Consider the following 18,703-nt stretch of genomic DNA (forward strand, 5'->3'; position numbering starts at 1 on the left):
ATGTGGAGTAACACATGAAGAACAGAGCTCGAGAAAGGCATTGTATCGCTCTCATACTCATCCCTATGTATCCTAAAAAATTATATTTACATCATTCATTTATCTATAGGACCGTTGTTTGTTTTTTTTTCACCAAGCATCTCAGCAAAAACCGTGCTTCCGGGTGAGGAATGTTTTAGTTTCCAAATAAAAGTTTCACCTTTTCCCTTTGAAAAGTACCAACTTAAAAACAGATGTAAAAAAGAAAAAAAGTGCACCTTTTGTAAAAAGTCTAAAAATACAAATAATGCAAAACACAGTTCAGTTCGTAAAAGTAAAACGTTGAGAAAGTATTAACGAATAACCATTTTGTCATTTAAAATTACATTTGGGAATTTTTACTAACATTCATTGGCTATAACCTAAATATTAACAAGACGAAATGCTTACGAAAATGATTGTGTACATGGTAGAAAGTCATTATTGTGACTAGAAATAAAAAAGGAAAAAATAAGATGAACCAGATGCTTCGATTATTACTCATGAAATACTGCTTAAAAGTCTGAATATAAATCTCTTGGGATTGACCTACAACTGAAAAACGTCTTGTAACAATAATCTTCACGGTTGAATATGCATTCACATAGAAATGGAAAAAAAAATCAAAAATGACATTTGCCTTCAAACTTGTACAAAACAATAATAATCAAAATAAAAAAGTAATATCGATCCCTTCCCCAAACACATCTTACTCAAACATTTTAAAAGCACTGACTAAAAATGCTGGTTTTACTTTAACTTCCATAAAAGCTCAACTCTGATGTTTGTTTTATATCCCAATCCGTCACAAAGACATGCTTATAAAGGCTACAGTGTAATACTGACAACAGAACAAACACGAGTTTTCAGGGTGACTCCTTCTACGAGCTTAAGGAAGCACAGCTGAGACGTTGCAAAGACAATCAGCAATCCAAAAAGTGGACAGGAAGAAATCAAGGCTTTCTATAAAATGCATTAAGGCTGACCGATATGGTATTCATATCAGTGTCTATCTATCCTTGCTGCCTAGTTTCTCGATAAGGTCCTGCAGGGGCGCCAGCTCTCTGCGATCGATGAGATTGAACTCCTTAAAAAAAACAAAATTGCAATCAGTTCAAGAAGAGTACTGTCCAAACTATTTAGAAACCGTCACTCGTGACGTGTTATTAATGCACTGACCTGTACAAAGAAGATAAAATGCTTGAAGGAGGTGTTCAGATGAGCCTCCTCCTGAAGCTGCATGACCGAGTCAAAATGTTGGTGGTAAATATGAGCATAAACCCTGAAGAGACGCTTCAGGATAGTCTTCGCCACTGACGTGAAGTTCTTTGGGAAAGGAACGCCTGGACGGAGTAACAAGTTGATAGGAAAAAGTTATTTCTACGACAGAGCCTGCGTGAAAAGGTTACACTGCATAACAACTCATAACAAACCGATCTTAGACGGGAAGAGAGTTTCATCGTCCAGCTGATCCTGAACCCAGGTCATCAAGTAGTCAATGTACTTGGGAGCAGAACACTTGATGGGTTTTTTGATGTTGGTGCCATCCGCCCAGTGATATTCATACCTATTCATTCATGGAGAAAGCAGTAGGGCTGGGCGATATAGCTAAAAAATGTATCAGCGATATAATGTTTCATATCGTTCGGTATCAATAATTATTGACATTTTTATAACCTTTTTTAAAACAAAGAGCAATAGAATTTTTTTTTTACATTTAACCACTGTATTTTTAAATTAACTCAATTTATTGAGACAAACAGCAAATATTTTTTTGTTTTAACAGTCAAACACAAAATAAAAATTAAATATCTAATTTCTAATGTTTTATATGCAGATTAAATAGGTTAAACTTTTGTCTTGTCTCCCGAGGCCAGTGCAAAATAATGCAGCACATTAAATTGTCAACGCAAGGAAATAACGGTCTATAAAAAAATGTGCATTACGTCTAAATTAACCCATATAAATCAAATATAATTTCATAAATTGCATAAACAATTATGAACAAAACAGCATCACATATTTATGCATTGCTTAATACAAAGAGCCGAAGCGCCGATTGCACAGATTGCCTTTAAAAACATAAGGAGACGCAGTGAAAAGGAATAAACCTCCACAGATTCGTGACGCGTTTTCTAAAAGTTTAAACTGTTTTAACTTTGCATGGCTTTCTATACATCTCTTGTGTGACACGCGAGTGCAGCAGTCATATTTGTCCGTCTAAAAAATGCGTTCTGTGTGAATGGCTTGGTTTCGGTTTTAACCTAATCAAGATCTTCTACGCATTGAGCTACTATATTTCTCTAATATTTTGAATGAATAACGCAGCAACTGCACATCTCGTGGGCTAGACTAACAAAACATTAAACTACAACGTCACTTACATCATAACCGCATCTCGTGCTCCACTGATGACGCACATCTAACATTGGATTGTACTATTTTTGCATTCAAATGCAGATGTTTATTTTAAATTCGACTAATATTCATTTTTTATTATTCACAATCTCCTCGTCACAGGCAGGCACAGCACTCATGATCGTGTTTGTGTGTGCTGTCTGCGTCACTTTTAGCACGTGCCTATATCGAAAATGGTTTATATCATTATCGAAGAAGGTGTACCGTCGATAAATATCGATACCGTTTTATCACCCAGGCCTAGAAAGCAGTTTATTTTCAGACAGAATATCCACTTTTTATAATAACAGTATATAAACATTCCCGTTTTAATGAGCAAGGCATAAGCATAATCCTGTATGCAACAACTTTTTCAGCCTATTCAATTTCAAGATTCATCTGGAGAGGATTTTTTTTTTCCTGACTTTGACTTCATAACTTCCAAAAAAAATAAAAATAATTGTTTTTAGATTTTTTTTTCTTTTTTAGATTTGTACTTATTTTCCTTCAATTAGAACAGGTGTTTTTTTTTGGAGCTGATTGATTGTCCAATTCATTCATCTAAGTTTATGCACCTCAGTTTTTGAATGAGAAGCATTATTTGTGGTATTATTTATAGAGGTGCATAAGCTCAGATCATTGAGGCAGATGATCAGTCAGTTCCAAAAAGTGATATGAAACATGCTTATCGAAAGAAAATCAAGTTGGCACTAAATCCAATATTTGATGATAATATAGCATAATGAGACATTTTTCAAAAGTGGGTCGTTTTTAACCAGAAACACCAAAATAGGTAAAGGATTTTTAGCACAGCACACAGGTTAAGTGAAAATACTAAAGCATTGAAAAATGCAGTTTTATTTTACCTGGGCCCTGCAGACATAACAGAGCAGCTGGTTTCTGTGCAGAATTCAGTGATTGTGCCGTAGAGCATGTTGATCTGGTTGAAAAAGTCCACAGCTGAAATAAATGCATATGAGTTCATTAACAATCCTAAATACTCCCACACCCAAACTCACCTGAATTGAAGATTGGCAGCGTGTATATTGGTGATAAAACGTGTAACAACAAATGAATCGGTATTGTTTTTTCTAATTTCAATGTACCATCAAAACCTCACGTTTTTGATACCGAAACACTGATATTAAATACATTTTAAATCATTATTTTAAATGACCAATTTTAACTGAAATAAAGAGCATACAGTTTCTATTTATTAACAATATTTATCTAGCTCTCTTTTTGTGTATGACAAAGTACGTTATTTAAAAAAACTTTTTTATTTTTACTACTCGAGTGCACACATGCACACTTAGATATATGACTGCCTGGAGATGTAATTATATGCACATATGTGAATAGGTGTATTATGTTTCCATGTACAATTGTAGATTTGAATTGTTCTATGGAAAACTCACTATTGACAGCAATCCATTCGTTAAGGTCCTCTCCCTCAGGTAGCATCACAGCAGCTCGAAGGTTTCCGCTTCCTAAGGTGGCCTCTGCATGCTTCAGCAGCTCATACTGATGAGAGCCTTCTGGGATATTCTTCTTGGGCTTGAATGTCTTTGATGAACGGCTTCCACTGCAATCATATTGTGTCACACCAATCAAGTCCACTGGGAAAACCTGGTTCAACTGACTATAAACAATATATCAAAGAACTTAAAAAAAAATTAATAAAGGGAAAAAAAATTAAATATATATTTTTTAAATGCATAACACTCCGAGTCGAAGTTTTCATGCTCAACACAGGAACAGACAGCCAACCGGAAATGTTGAAAGCTGAACAACAGATGTTATTCGCTTGATTTCTAGCTGGATGTGCTTCCATATGACTATTTCTTCTGGGAATAAACAGCTGATTGCTGATATACATCTGTGATACGCGATTATGGCAAGAAAGAAAAGGTTAATAAACGGTTGCACCGACTAAAATACTTACAATAAGAAACTCATATCCGGTTCTTTTCTTCTTCGGAAACAACTTTTAGAAGGCAATACGAATGACTACTACTATAAAGTTAGTTCCCAAAGGCAATTAAACAGCATTTATCAGCACTCTTCCGAGTTCGAGGTTTTACAGACGAAAGATATAAGTAGGCGTAGAAGTAGAGACTCAGGAAATGTCTTCGATTGGTTCCCAGCGGGTGCCGCGGTGCATCCGTAGAAATAAACCGCGTGCTTGCGTGCAAACCTCCTGATTTATACGGACCGAATGTTGTTACAATTGTTCGGTACTTTCTAAACAATTAGAAGTGAAACTATGAGTAAAAAGCCTCCTGTCTGCTAAAACCGTGTAGTTAAACGGAGCATGCGCGTTGCGGTGGAGGGCGGTAGTTTCCGCTCGCGGATCACACGGTGACGCACGGGGTTAGAAACCGATAGTGTGCACACCTTTCTGCTTTATTTCCACCCGGTGTGTTTTGGGACGCACGTGCGATTTAGCCGTTTTTCTTTTAGTCTTATTTACATCACGCACCCATGGCTACACTCCGGGCGCTGCGGAAACTATGCCGGCATTCTCGCCATCAGGCATGTCGTTTTCATCTGTCATCTTCAAGGTAAGTTTCCGAGTCTCGTTTGTGACGGAATAAGCGCGAGCTACGAATGTCACCGCGTTCTGATCCGCTCGCGGTAACCGGTGGTCATGTAACATGCGGCGGAACTGTAACTCTGTTGTAATGATCTCACTATTGCACTTAGTTGCTTTATAACAGCATGCCATTTGCGACTTCCTCTCTGGATGTTTCAGTTATGTAACAAACGCCGGGTTAACTGCTCGGCTCCCGGAGCTCCGCGGCTGATGTAATGTCATCAAGCGCTTGCGTCTCTGCTGATCTCAGTGCTCATGTGTTGGGTTTCCTCTCTCATGATTTGTGGTGATCGTTATGCATGATTGCTCAAATGCAGCACATACTTGTTTTCATCTAAGCCCCGCGTGCACAGTGATTGATTCATTTAGCGGTGCTGACTACATTTTCCGCGCATGACTGAAACGTCTTCAGTTAAGCCGCAGACATGCATTAAACGTTTTTTTTTCCTGTGAAAAATAAAGTCTCAAAAAGGAAAAGAAAAAAGAAACATATCAGTTTACGTGCATGCATGCATGCATACACAGGCCTATATATATATATGTGTGTGTGTGTGTGTGTGTGTGTGTGTAAAACTAAACCACTCGAAATCACTTTGGTCACACGACTGAATTATCACGGAAAAACAAATTTTATGTCGAGATCATGAGAAAAGTCGTGAAAACAATGAGTAGCTTTTTAAATCTTCCGCATTTAACAGTTGTTCAGCCATTTATTGTTTACATTTACCTCAAATCGACATGGATTGCATGCATTTTATCAGTTCAAGCATTCTCTGGGATTTGAACCCATAACCTTCGCTGTTGTCTTCTGAATAAAGAAAAATGCTAGATAAAAGAAGCACACAATTTGTAATGTTTTACAGCCTTGCATCTGAAAATGAACACATATGATCATCATAACTAAAAAATGATCACATCAGTAAAGGGAGGAACGTGAACACTTTTGCGTGTAAATGAATGCTGAGAATGGTAAAGATGTTCATACTAAATTTGCATGGACTGTTTATATTTTCCATATGTCTTAACTTACAATGCTCTTTAAAAATGATGTTTTTGTTGCCATACAATCAAGGCCCCCTACATTTACATGAATCATTTAGAAAATGCTTTTCTCCAAAGCACCTTACAAATAAGGTGGGCTCTGACATTCTTCAAAGTGGCCTGTTATCTTAGTTCCTCTCCATATGTCTTCATTTAGACCGTATTCTATCACACCAGCACAGAGCTTATCATTAGACAGCAGCTATGACTCCGTGTCACTTGTAGGTATCTGGTTAACAGATAAATTCCACAGAAAAAAACGTATTTTTCCATACTTATTTGGGTTCAAAGTTATCCAGAGCAGAAGCAGATTTGCAGTGACATTTTTGCCCTCCAATCCTCAATGTTTTACTTTTTAGACCAGAGGCTGTGATCATCTCGGGCAGGAAACTGGCACGGCAGATCCGCAACGAGGCGCGTGATGACGTGGAGGAGTGGGTCTCTGTTGGAAACCGACGGCCTCACCTGAGTGTGGTGTTAGTGGGTGACAATCCAGCCAGTCACTCGTACGTTCTCAATAAGACCCGTGCAGCAGCAGAAGTGGGTAAGACACGTTCAAGCCCAGCACCAGACAGAAAAGCCTTTGTGCTTCACGGCTCACTGAAGTGAAATGAGGCAAATCTACCAGTTAAAATGCTGAATTCTTAAAGGGGACATTGGATGAAATAGTCACTTTTTTTGCATTTAGTTAGGCGTGTCTGCCAGCTCAGAAAAGCTGAAAAGAAACACGCAGCCAGTTTATAGGCTGTCTGAGTCTGAAACTGTCATCCAGCGAGCTGTTTCAATATGCAGCTGTTTTCTATGTAGATAGCTAGCTCTTTGAATAAGACCAACTTCGAGCCATATATGGAGTCCAAGGCTGCAATTCGCATGTCTTGTGTCGACGCCCCTCAGAAGAGAGGGGTGGAGTTATCAGTAGCTCATTATCATTTAAAGAGACATGCACCGAAACTGTGAACAGAGCTGTTTTTGACGAGGTAAAAAGGGTGTTGTTTTACACGGCCATTGAGGAATTTTAACCAAAGTGTGTTACAGACATTTCATGAAGACCCTAAAGACTCGTACCAACTTGTGGAAAATGGGCATCCGGCGTCCCCTTTAACATTTTGATGTAAAGCAGGGGTGTCAAACTCAATTCCTGCACTCTAAAATAAATACAATAGAAAATACAGTTTGTACAGTTGAAAAACCATTACACCTATGGAGAGTCCCCGTAAACCATAAAAACAAACCTGTGTGTGTGTGTGTGTGTATATATGTCAATAAGACCCGTGCAGCAGCAGAAGTGGGTAAGACACGTTCAAGCCCAGCACCAGACAGAAAAGCCTTTGTGCTTCACGGCTCACTGAAGTGAAATGAGGCAAATCTACCAGTTAAAATGCTGAATTCTTAAAGGGGACATTGGATGAAATAGTCACTTTTTTTGCATTTAGTTAGGCGTGTCTGCCAGCTCAGAAAAGCTGAAAAGAAACACGCAGCCAGTTTATAGGCTGTCTGAGTCTGAAACTGTCATCCAGCGAGCTGTTTCAATATGCAGCTGTTTTCTATGTAGATAGCTAGCTCTTTGAATAAGACCAACTTCGAGCCATATATGGAGTCCAAGGCTGCAATTCGCATGTCTTGTGTCGACGCCCCTCAGAAGAGAGGGGTGGAGTTATCAGTAGCTCATTATCATTTAAAGAGACATGCACCGAAACTGTGAACAGAGCTGTTTTTGACGAGGTAAAAAGGGTGTTGTTTTACACGGCCATTGAGGAATTTTAACCAAAGTGTGTTACAGACATTTCATGAAGACCCTAAAGACTCGTACCAACTTGTGGAAAATGGGCATCCGGCGTCCCCTTTAACATTTTGATGTAAAGCAGGGGTGTCAAACTCAATTCCTGCACTCTAAAATAAATGCTGGGTTAAATATAACCCAGCGCTGGGTTATATTTAACCCAGCATTTAACCCAGTGTGGAGGGCCAGAGCCCTGCAGAGTTTAGATCCAACCCTAATTAAACACCTGAACCAACTAATAAAGTCCTTCAGGCTTATTTGAAAACTACATGGTGTGTGTGTGTGTGTGTGTGTGTGTTGAAGCAAAACTCTGCAGGGCTCCGGTCCTCCAGGAATTGAGTCTGACACCCCTGATGTAAAGGACTAAAGGGTTAGTTCACCCAAAACCCGTTCCTCGCCGATCAAAGACTTTCATTCATCTTCAAAACACAAATGAAGATATTTTTAATGAAACCGTAGAGATTCCTGTCCTTCTATTTATTGTCCGTTCCACTGATACTTGACGCTTCCAAAAGTTCATAAAAACGTAAATGTCATTTTAAATCAATCAAATGGTTTAATTCAACTCTTCTGAGGAGACATTGAGCACATCACATATGATAGACGACAGCGCAAACTTCTGATAACCATATTTGATGTGCTCCGTGTGTCCTGATCAACGTTTATATATGAATAAAAGCCTAAATTAAATCTGCTCATCATAAGAAGTGATTGTGTATCTTGATTGAACCACTCAATTAATATGGATTAAGGTTAAAATCTTTTTATGAACTTTGGATTCATCAAAGTTTGGGTTGTGTGGACTTTGAGTGGAAGGACAGAAATCTCTTGGGTTTCATTAAAAATATCCTCATTCATGTTTTGACGAGTCTTACGGGCTTGAAACAACATGAGGGTGAGTAAATGATGACATAATGGGTGAACTACGCCTTTAAAGCTTAAATTCTTTATATGACTTTTGTAGATATTATGCTTGTATATTAATTTCTTTACAAAACTAAAATTTCAATTACTTTTTTTTTTTTTAATTGTGAAATGGATGAATTGGACTGGATAGTGAATGAAAAGCAGCCATGAGTCTGTAGTTGTCTTCAGTATTGCTGTAGTAATGTAAGCGATGGGTGTCACTTTGCACTGTTGGCTGTGTACAGTATGTAAATCTATTTTGAGTGTTCATATGATTCCTTACAGGATCTCACACTCTGGCTCTACTCAACTCACACAAGCAACTCTAACTAGAGAGGCACTTTGGGGCCTATTGGAATAAATACTACTTATAAATACATATATAATACCTATATATTTTCTTCAGTGTTTTTGAAGTATTAGTTTTGCCCTTATTTATCTTTGTGCTACATTCGGTTGTATCACAGTTCTCTCTTATTCTCTGTAGGTATTAGTAGCGAGACCATCCTGAAACCTTCTAGCGTCTGTGAAGAGGAGCTGCTTGACCTCATCGAGAAACTCAACTCGGACCACAGAGTAGACGGTCTTCTGGTACAGCTACCTCTTCCTGGTAGGTTAACAGAAGAGCCATAGCTGTGCTGATCTAGTGTCTCTTTAGTTGATGGACATTTTACATTTTACATCGTCAGTGCTGTGAACGGTGTTTTAAAAGTAATTGCATTAGGCTTAAAGCTGAATTTTAGACTTGATGGTCATTTAAAACCATTTTTGGGCGTAACTCCTTACTGAAACTTATGATTCTTAAAGGGACCACAACCAAATAAAAGAAAAACGCAGAGATTCACTTCAAAACATGAAAAAAAGACTTCTAACATCTTATTATAATACTGTTCCCTCTCGTACACAGATCACATCGATGAGCGACGCGTATGCAATGCCGTGTGCCCAGGGAAAGATGTTGATGGTTTCCATGTGGTCAATGTTGGCCGCATGTGCCTGGATCAGTCAACTATGCTGCCTGCCACTCCATGGGGGGTTTGGGAGATTATCAAACGCACAGGTGAGAAACCCTGTTAGACATTGACATTGCATAACTCAGGGTTATGGGATTTAATGATGCCTCAAGTTGTTGAGGACAGGTATTACTTTTCTAAGCAATCAGTATCCAGCATTAAATTAAAGAAGTAATTACTGTTTTGAAAATAGATATAACCAGGTTGTGTATATATACAAGAGATGTCGTATTGGACATTCAAGATGACTCGCTTCATATTTATTGAAATGAGAAGTGTACGAATTTTTTTGAGTGTAAAACATATTTTAATAGAATGTCCGATTTTAAATGATATTAGACAATGATATTATTCAGATATTTTTTTTTAAAGTCTCTCCTTGAAGAATTTTAGAATTTTTATCACTGATTAATTAAAATAAATAAATATAGGATTTTAATCAGTACTATTGTTGTTTCTTGTATGTTTTTGTATAATGATTGTTTCTTGAGAAAATTGTATATTTTTCTAAATGATGTATTGAAATGATATTGTTATTCACTGTTACTGATATGGCATTAAAACATAAATAAATAAAAATAAATATTATTTTCAGCTGGTGGATACTAAAATTGGTGAACAAATCCCATAGACCTGAATTAAAGGAGACTTCAATAATCGTAGAAACTTGAGACAGTAAACAACCATCTAGGACAGAGTTTCCAAAACTGAGGGTTCGTGAAGGCACAGTTGATCAAAATAAATTAAAAATAAATAAAAGGCTGCAATTTAATTAAATAAGTATAGTCTGTTTCAAAGCGGCTCACTTCACAGTAAATTCTGCTTCGCACAAACTCCATCTCAGCTCTGCATGTGTGCTTGGTTTATTTACAGATTTGCATAATTTCCAACATTTTGTGAACAGAAGTTGACAGAATTTCAACTGTATTAAATCAAAATAAATAGCTAAAAGCTCAAGGGTTTGAATGTTTGAATGTAAAGAATTTAAGACATCGATATCGGTAACTCGTAGTGTAGAATAAAGTTATTTTTTTAAATATTTAATATTCTTTTTTTTATTTTACATGAATGTATAATTGAATTTAAAACACAATGGAAATAAGAGGTCTTAGTTGGTTTCGGCAGCAGCAATACGAGACGTTTTCATTTGAAATGTAATATCGCTGTTAAAATCTCCATGTATGACGTTGTGCAACCCTATATATAAATATGAAATAAAAAAGCAATCAAAATAAAACATTTACTGAAAAAATAAATATTTTATCTGACCAACATCAGTGAACCGTTAATATGCAAAGATGTTCTATCAATGAAAATTATTGCCTTAAAATCTAAGGGAGTGTTTCAAGTAAATAGTTTACGTGTAAAAGGTTCGGCTGACAAAAAGTTTGTGAACCCCTGATCTAGAACACTTTAGCAACATCAGCGTAACACCCTGGCATTGTGGTGGCAATCTTACACAGCCAACAACCATCTTGTTGTATTTGTATTGATCATGTCAGATGATGCTGACTGAACCGGTCTTGTCTCATAGGCATACAGACGCTGGGTAAGAATGTGGTGGTGGCTGGTCGCTCCAAGAATGTTGGGATGCCCATTGCAATGCTGCTGCACACAGACGGCAGACATGAAAGGCCAGGAGGTGAGTCTGTGTGTGGAGAGGAGAAGCAAAGCGGAAGTATTTGTGTGCAGTTCTGATGAGCTTTGATCCTACAAGGCAATTTGTGTAACGTGTCCTGCCTCTTTTGATTTTAGGTGATGCCACAGTGACTATCTCCCACCGTTACACTCCCAAAGAGCAGCTCCGTCAGCACACACAGATCGCAGACATTATCGTCGCTGCTGCAGGTTTGAATTTCTATTTGTAATGTCCATTTCATGCATGTTTACCGCTATGTCTGTTATTACTGGGTGGTGCTCACAGGGACCAAGATTCACAAACACTATTACCTCCCTTCAGGTATTCCCAACCTCATCACTGCTGATATGATAAAGGAGGGTGCAGCTGTTATAGATGTTGGCATCAACAGAATATTGGACCCCTTGACTGGGAAAAACAGACTTGTTGGTGACGTGGACTTTGAAGGTGAGGAGGAAGGAACTAGAAGTGTGATTCGTGTAATAAAAGCCTTTCTGAAAATCTTGGTTAAAATAATCTTTGTACTTGCACTTTATTTACCGTATATAGTTTATAATATTGTATATCATTTCTAAAGATTTTCTGCTTTTAGTTCAGCCTGAACCGTGTCTTGGGAGTCTGTTTTCAGTAGCCGTTTCTTTTGGCCTTTAATTAAGGAATTTTAAGATTTTTGTTTGAAAATTTCCCTTCGACTTACATTGATAAGTGTTAAATCATGCTAGTTACATGCTAAGACATGCTAGCAGTGTTAAATTATGCTAGAAACATCTAATAACATGGTAAATCATGTTAGCAATGTGCTGAAACATGTTGACAATATGGTAAATCATGTTAGAAATGTTAGCAACATTGTGTTAGAAACATGCTAGCAATGTGCTAATCAGTGTTAGAAGCATGCTAACAACGTGTTAAGTCGTGCTATAAACATGTTAACAGTGTGTTAATGTTAGAAAAATGCTAACAACGTTAAATCATGTTAGAAACGTGTTAGCAATAGGCTAATGTTAGAAACATGCTAGCAATGTGCTAAAACATGTTAGCAATGTACTAATTAATGTTAGAAATCAGCTAGAAACGTGTTACATGCTAAGACATGCTAGCAGTGTTAAATTATGCTAGAAACATCTTAACAACATGGTAAATCATGTTAGCAATGTGCTGAAACATGTTAGCGATATGGTAAATCATGTTAGAAATGTTAACAACAGTGTGTTAGAAACATGCTTGCAATGTGTTAAACATGCTAGCAATGTGCTAATCCGTGTTGGAAGCATGCTAACAACGTGTTACGTCGTGCTGTAAACATGTTAACAGTGTGTTAATGTTAGAAACATGCTAACAACGTTAAATCATGTTAGAAACGTGTTAGCAATAGGCTAATGTTAGAAACATGCTAGCAATGTGCCAAAACATGTTAGCAATGTACTAATTCGTGTTAGAAATCAGCTAGCAACGTGTTAAATCATGTTAGAAACATGTTAGCAATGAGCTAATGTTAGAAACATGCTAACAATGTCTTACATTTAGAAACATGTTAGCTATGTCAATCATGTTAGAAACGTGTTAGCAATAGGCTAATGTTAGAAACATGCTAACAACTTGTTAAATCTAGAAACATGTTAGCAATGTACTAATTAATGTTAGAAATCAGCTAGCAACGTGTTAATCATGTTAGCGATGAGCTAATGTTAGAAACATGCTAACAATGTCTTAAATTTAGAAACATGTTAGCTATGTTAAATCATGCTAGCAACATGTTAAAATATGTTAACGTGTTAAATCATGCTAAAAACGTGTTAGCAATGAGCTAATGTTAGAAACATGCTAACAACATGTTAAATCTAGAAACATGCTAGCATTGTGCTAAATCATGTTAACAATGTTAAATCATGCTAGCAACATGTTAGCAATGCGTTAATGTTAGAAACTAACAACATATTAAATCAAATGCTAGGAACATTCTAGCAACGTGCTAAATCATGTGAGCAATGTGTTAAATCATGATAGCAACATGTTAGCAATGTGTTAATGTTAGAAACTAACAACATATTAAATCACATGCTAGCAACGTGCTAAATCATGTGAGCGTGTTTAAACATGCTAGTAATGTGCCAGTTCATGCTAGAAACGTATTAGCAACGTTCAAAATCATGCTAGCAGCGTGTTTAAACATGCTAGTAATGTGCCAGTTCATGCTAGAAACATAGTAGCAGCGTTCAAAATCATGCTAGCAAAAGAAGCACGCGAAAACATATCTGCTATATTGCACTTCTCAGAGAAACTTTCAAAACAAGATTTTCAAAGCGATTTCAACTTTTCAGACAAGGCTTTGTCGCGCTAACATCAAGGTTTACTCGTCTAGTTTTTTTGACATGACTGTTGACGTCTCCACAGGCGTTAGAAAGAAGGCCAGCTACATTACTCCAGTTCCAGGCGGTGTTGGACCCATGACTGTAGCCATGCTGATGAAAAACACAATCAAGGCAGCGAAAAGCGTGATTTTAACCCCCCCTCAGCGAGTTCGGATGGCAGCGTCCTCATAACATAACTTCACTTTGAGGGGCTCGTGGTGGAAAATCAATATTTTGAATGGCTATTTTTGAGTCCCATTATAGTCTAGTTAAATATATTTAAAGGTTTGAGAAAATGAATGTGCTTTTTCATTCAGATAGTGTGTTTTTTTCAGTTACCCGGCCAAGCTTTAAACACTTTCACTTTTGTTTCTACACTGTTACAGCTTTGCTTTTTCAGCTCTCTGTATGTTTCAGTATTACAATAGGAGATTGCCAGACATTTCTGAAGCATATTTATTAACAAGAAACACTTAAGCAATGTTCTACATCAACTGCAGTCAGTGTTTAGACCGTGTGGTTGCTTTTACCTTGTGTTCTTGCAGTCGCATGTCCAATACTTGTGAGTCGGCATGCAAGATAACTGACCAAATAACCTTTACAACAACAGTCTATTCATTTAGGGGTGTTTGTGACTGAACTGATCCATCACTGCTTCTTTTTTTATTATTATTCCCCCTTTATCTGGCCTCTTGAGGGTGCAAAGAGTGATGGTAAAGGAGCAGTGGATAGGGACATACAGAACCTCTTAGAAAAGGAGAGATAATTTGGCTAAATCTAGCCAAGTTGGTGCTTTTTTTAAAGCTGTATGCTGTTGTTGAAATCATAATTGATTTGCATACTAACATGTAATGCCTTTCAAGCACTACAATAAATGTATCATATGTGAACTGATGTTTTATTTGAATCCTGTGAGCCTGTTTATATTTGAATCGCTACATTAAGTTTTGGTTAAAATCTAGGTTGTATTTTTATTTATTTTATGAATATGGATTTTATTGGTATTTTTTTTCCTTTAGTTCAAATAGCAGAGCATGGCGCTGAATGCATTGTAAGTCACTTTGGATAAATGCGTCCGCATAAATGTAAATTTAAAGCATATTATAGAATATATAGTTATTTAAAACATCTGTCTATTTATTTAGTTATATTTGTATTTATTTATTTAAAAGAAAGCACGAGGTCTTTTATTTTGAAAAACGGACGAAAACGGATTTCCGGCATGCTGTTGTTTGTTTCATGTGACTGCAGAGTGCACACGTACAGCTTTCTCCTGATTTAAAGCTCTTACAAAGCAGAAAGAAAACATTCTGGATTGGTGAACGAGTAAGTATTAATTGGCGACATTTACTGAGTCACTATAAGTAAGATGAAGCATGTGCTGGCGTCATTTGATATCAGATAAGTAACGTTAGAGACCCGGAAGAGATGTAGCTCTCCGCACGCCTGCAGCTCGGGGTCTGTCTCAAATTCAGTGCACTGCGGTTCTGAAGCCTTGTTTATGCTGTAGATCAGGGGTCTCCAAACTCGGTCCTGGAGAGTTCAGCTTCAACCCTGATCAAACACACCTGAACCAGCTAATCAAGATCTTGCTAGGCATGCTAGAAAGGTGTGTTGGAGCTAAACTCTGCAGGACACTGGCCGTCCAGGACCGAGTTTGGTGACCCCTTCTCCCCAAACGCTAGCCGAGTTTATAACCCGCCACGTTCGCGCAGTTGCATTAATCTCCGAAACGATAGGTGGCAGTGCAAAGGAAGCATCGGTTAAACCAGCAAGAAAATGCTTTACTGAACTTTAATTTTCCTTTGCCAGGAATGATAGTTCATATTCACGAGTGTTTTTCTTAATTAAGTGGTTTCTTGTAACCAGATGCAATAGGCTATATTTAATAATGTGAGGGGTCGCTTAGAAAATTGCTGAATACTGAACTCGTGTAACAGAACCGGGCGGAGCTGCGTTTGGGGCGTGTCTACTGATAGATCAGTGGGTGTGGCTACACGTTTGGCTCCGCCCCACATCTCAGGAACGAGTACATGGACTGATCAGTAAATTGTTGATATACACTGCCGTTCAAAAGTTTGGGATCAGCAAGATTTGTAATGTTTTTTTTGTTTTTGTTTTTAAGTCTCTTCTGCTCATCAAGGCTGCATTGATTTGATGAGAAATACTGGTTTTCGGTTTTAATATACTTTAAAATGTAATTTATTGCTGTGATCAAAGCTGAATTTTCAGCATCATTACTCCAGTCTTCAGAGTCACGTGACTAAGACTTGTCTTGAGATGTAAACAAAGAAAAGTTACTTTTTGACTCTGCCTCTGTCGGTTTCCCGGTTAAGATGACAGACTAGTAACGTAGAAAAAAGTGACAACATGTTCAACTAGGGCTGGACGATATGGCCAAAATTGATATCACGATATATTTCTTAATTTCGGTCGATACGATATAATTCCGATATCGATATGAACACTATTTAAAAAAAACCTTGTATAAACTGCCAAGAACGCCCACAACAGATGTCTGTGCATACAAACTTATGAAAAATTAATTTGCCAAGTCTATGACACCTCATATAAAACCATATAATACTTTAGAGAAAAAAAACAGCACAAATAAATTAATGTTCACCTTTTATTTGTATTTAGCCTTCATACAAACAAGAAATGTGAAATCACTGTCAAATTGTGTGTGTGTGTGTGTGTGTGTGTTTCCCTCAATTGCAAGAAAAAAAGTTGATTGTGAGATAAAAAAAATAAAAAATTGCAATTACCTTTTCTATTTTTTATCCCATGGTGTAATAGGCTTCCATGCAAATATGTAAACTGCAAAACTAGTGCACTTTCAGTAATCTGTTCACATGGGCAATGAAATGAACGTGTGCTGAATAATAAATGCTGTAAAGGAGTGTTCATTGTTAGCCTATGATAACTAATGCATTAGATAATATTAACTAATTTTACTTCATGGTAAAGTGTTACCAGCATTCTATATTTGGTATACATTGCACTATTATGTTGTTTTTAATCTGCACTTTGATAATTGCATTTGCGTATTTAATAAGATCATACTGCTTTAAAACAGTAACAAAACAGGACTACTTTCCTGTCTGCTTCACAAGTAGATTATTACTCATGGGAGGGAGTGATGCTGATAGCAGATCTAAGAGCAGACACAGAGATGAGAGCAAATCCAGGAGCTTGTCATCATCAAGCGCCAGGAGATCCAGTCCAAGCCCTCAGAAGAAACATGAACGTAAGAGAAAGTGTATGAACTGTCAATCAGACAACAGAAGGCATTGTGTATTCATAAATTACTGTATATACTGTATTTGTGGCGACACTACACGTACGTATAATAGAAGTCTCCCAACTTCTGATCCGAAATTAGAGAGGAAAAAGAAGAAAAGGAGAAGTCCATCCAGCTCTTCATCATCTTCCGGCTCCGCTTCCCCATCCAGAGAAAAAAAGGCCAGGAAGAAAAAGAAACAGAAACTGAAGCGCGAAAAGAAGAAGGAGAAAAAGGAAAAGAAACGGCAAAAGAAGCTAGCATTGAAAGCTGAAAGAGCAGCAGCTTCGGTATCAACAGCTGCTGCTGCTTCTGATGAAACTCCTCAATCACACCTGAAGACCTGGCAGTGTGAAGAAGCTAAAGAACACGGCCCTGGTATGTGCACAGAAATACACGAGTTACATCCAATATTTAGTTTAAAGGGGTCATATGATGCTATTTTAAAGATCATTATTTTGTGTATTTGGTGTAACAGAATATCAGAATTTGTTTGCTGGAGATAAAACGTAATTTCTCTCTCGCTGTAGTCATGACTGATGAACAGAAGGCCAGACATTGCACCAAGAGACCAATGACAAAAGAAGACTATGAGGCCAGGCAAAGCATCATCCGCCGGGTCCTGGACCCCGAGACGGGGCGAACCAGGTAAGTTTCCATCAGCCTGCTCCATCCACAAGACAATGAAACGTTAACGTGATGAACTTTCATGCAGGCTCGTACGAGGCGATGGGGAAATCTTAGAAGAAATTGTCAGCAAGGAGCGACACAAGGAAATCAACAAGGTGCATGTCTTACGGAACCTTTCTGTGAATAGGAAAAATATTTCAAATCGTCATCATTTCTTCTTGTTTCTCACACAGCAAGCCACTAAGAGAGATGGTGATGGCTTCCAGAAGAGAGTGGGCATCAATAGGTAGCGAGGTGTGCATTTCGAGACAACTTCAAGCCAATCCAAAGCCTTCTCCTGCATTTATACAAGAATTCAACTATTTCTTCATTTCTTAGTTCTTGGTTTAGATTCCTCCCCAGTTACTAAATATCACAGAAATGTGATTCCAGAACAACAGTTTGCCCTCAGATATTGTATTGTAATGTCCTGGCGGCTAAATGAGGCGAATTAATTCATAGTCAAAGCAGGAAGAGTCTGGATCTCATTTTTCTGTTAATGTAGAAATTGGCTAATTTATTTGCAGTCTGATGGTTTTCACTCCCACCGAAGCTCAGCATCTCTTAAATATCAACTGATGGTATTACAGAGGACTGCCGCAACATCAATAAAATATCTTTCTTACACATTATGTTGGTTTTCTCCTTTCTTTAAAATAGGAGAGGATTGCATCGAAACTGTATTCAATACATTTCGAATATATTTGTACATATTAGTGCATTCGTTTGACTTATTGAGCCAATGCAGTGTATCAGTCGGAGCATGCAGGATTCATTTGTAAATTAATTGTTATTGTTGACGTCCGTAATATATAGTGTCAGTTTGCGCTTGGTAAGTGTTACGTATAAGTTGTTTAGATGTGTGTGCCTATTGAATACTCTATGTATGTAATATTAAGCAGGAAATATGAAACATCAACATATCTCTGGGATTATTCGCAGAAACTGATTTGAATACATTATACAATAAATATTACACACCTCCAATATTGTATTGCACTAAATTGCAT

General features: G+C 37.5%; 3 protein-coding genes across 4 annotated transcripts; 2 read left to right on the plus strand and 1 right to left on the minus strand.

Moving 5' to 3' along the window:
- Positions 1-420: 420 nt before the first annotated feature.
- LOC107702973 (MOB kinase activator 1A-like) lies at positions 421-4,444 on the minus strand. The gene is made up of 6 exons (XM_016505453.1): positions 4,361-4,444; positions 3,834-4,000; positions 3,282-3,375; positions 1,452-1,585; positions 1,198-1,361; positions 421-1,105 (listed from the first exon to the last, which is right to left on the minus strand). Exons 1-6 carry the CDS (start codon positions 4,372-4,374, stop codon positions 1,028-1,030), a joined length of 651 nt encoding a protein of 216 aa, XP_016360939.1. The 5' UTR covers positions 4,375-4,444; the 3' UTR covers positions 421-1,027.
- Positions 4,445-4,882: 438 nt separating this feature from the next.
- On the plus strand, positions 4,883-14,288 carry LOC107702971 (bifunctional methylenetetrahydrofolate dehydrogenase/cyclohydrolase, mitochondrial-like). The gene is made up of 8 exons (XM_016505449.1): positions 4,883-4,979; positions 6,412-6,596; positions 9,226-9,348; positions 9,646-9,798; positions 11,286-11,393; positions 11,507-11,599; positions 11,712-11,837; positions 13,785-14,288. Exons 1-8 carry the CDS (start codon positions 4,900-4,902, stop codon positions 13,931-13,933), a joined length of 1,017 nt encoding a protein of 338 aa, XP_016360935.1. The 5' UTR covers positions 4,883-4,899; the 3' UTR covers positions 13,934-14,288.
- Positions 14,289-14,951: 663 nt separating this feature from the next.
- On the plus strand, positions 14,952-18,325 carry LOC107702924 (ADP-ribosylation factor-like protein 6-interacting protein 4). Of its 2 annotated transcripts, none has more exons than XM_016505369.1 (6): positions 14,952-15,067; positions 16,858-16,991; positions 17,127-17,402; positions 17,555-17,672; positions 17,740-17,809; positions 17,888-18,325. In XM_016505369.1, the coding sequence occupies exons 2-6, from the start codon at positions 16,871-16,873 to the stop codon at positions 17,942-17,944; spliced, it is 642 nt and encodes a 213-aa protein (XP_016360855.1). In that variant the 5' UTR covers positions 14,952-15,067; positions 16,858-16,870; the 3' UTR covers positions 17,945-18,325. The 2 variants fall into 2 exon arrangements, with proteins under 2 accessions (XP_016360855.1, XP_016360856.1); XM_016505370.1 differs by having other exon boundaries at positions 16,861-16,991.
- The last annotated feature ends 378 nt before the right edge of the window (positions 18,326-18,703 follow it).

Source organism: Sinocyclocheilus anshuiensis, unplaced genomic scaffold, assembly GCF_001515605.1.
Source record: "Sinocyclocheilus anshuiensis isolate Anshui unplaced genomic scaffold, SAMN03320099.WGS_v1.1 scaffold238, whole genome shotgun sequence".
NCBI classification, from domain to species: Eukaryota; Metazoa; Chordata; class Actinopteri; order Cypriniformes; family Cyprinidae; genus Sinocyclocheilus; species Sinocyclocheilus anshuiensis.

Excerpts from the sequence above, each read along its gene's own strand:
- LOC107702973 (XM_016505453.1), bottom strand. Across the intron at positions 3,376-3,833 it reads CGAATGGATTGCTGTCAATA|CTGTGGACTTTTTCAACCAG; the intron begins GTGAGTTTTCCA and ends CATTTATTTCAG. Across the intron at positions 1,586-3,281 it reads GTTATGTCTGCAGGGCCCAG|GTATGAATATCACTGGGCGG; the intron begins GTAAAATAAAAC and ends ATGAATGAATAG.
- LOC107702971 (XM_016505449.1), top strand. The coding sequence starts at position 4,900 with ATGGCTACACTCCGGGCGCTGCGGAAACTATGCCGGCATTCTCGCCAT. Across the intron at positions 6,597-9,225 it reads CCGTGCAGCAGCAGAAGTGG|GTATTAGTAGCGAGACCATC; the intron begins GTAAGACACGTT and ends TATTCTCTGTAG. Across the intron at positions 11,600-11,711 it reads CATTATCGTCGCTGCTGCAG|GTATTCCCAACCTCATCACT; the intron begins GTTTGAATTTCT and ends ACCTCCCTTCAG.
- LOC107702924 (XM_016505369.1), top strand. The coding sequence starts at position 16,871 with ATGGGAGGGAGTGATGCTGATAGCAGATCTAAGAGCAGACACAGAGAT. Across the intron at positions 17,403-17,554 it reads AGCTAAAGAACACGGCCCTG|TCATGACTGATGAACAGAAG; the intron begins GTATGTGCACAG and ends CTCTCGCTGTAG. Across the intron at positions 17,673-17,739 it reads CCCGAGACGGGGCGAACCAG|GCTCGTACGAGGCGATGGGG; the intron begins GTAAGTTTCCAT and ends ACTTTCATGCAG.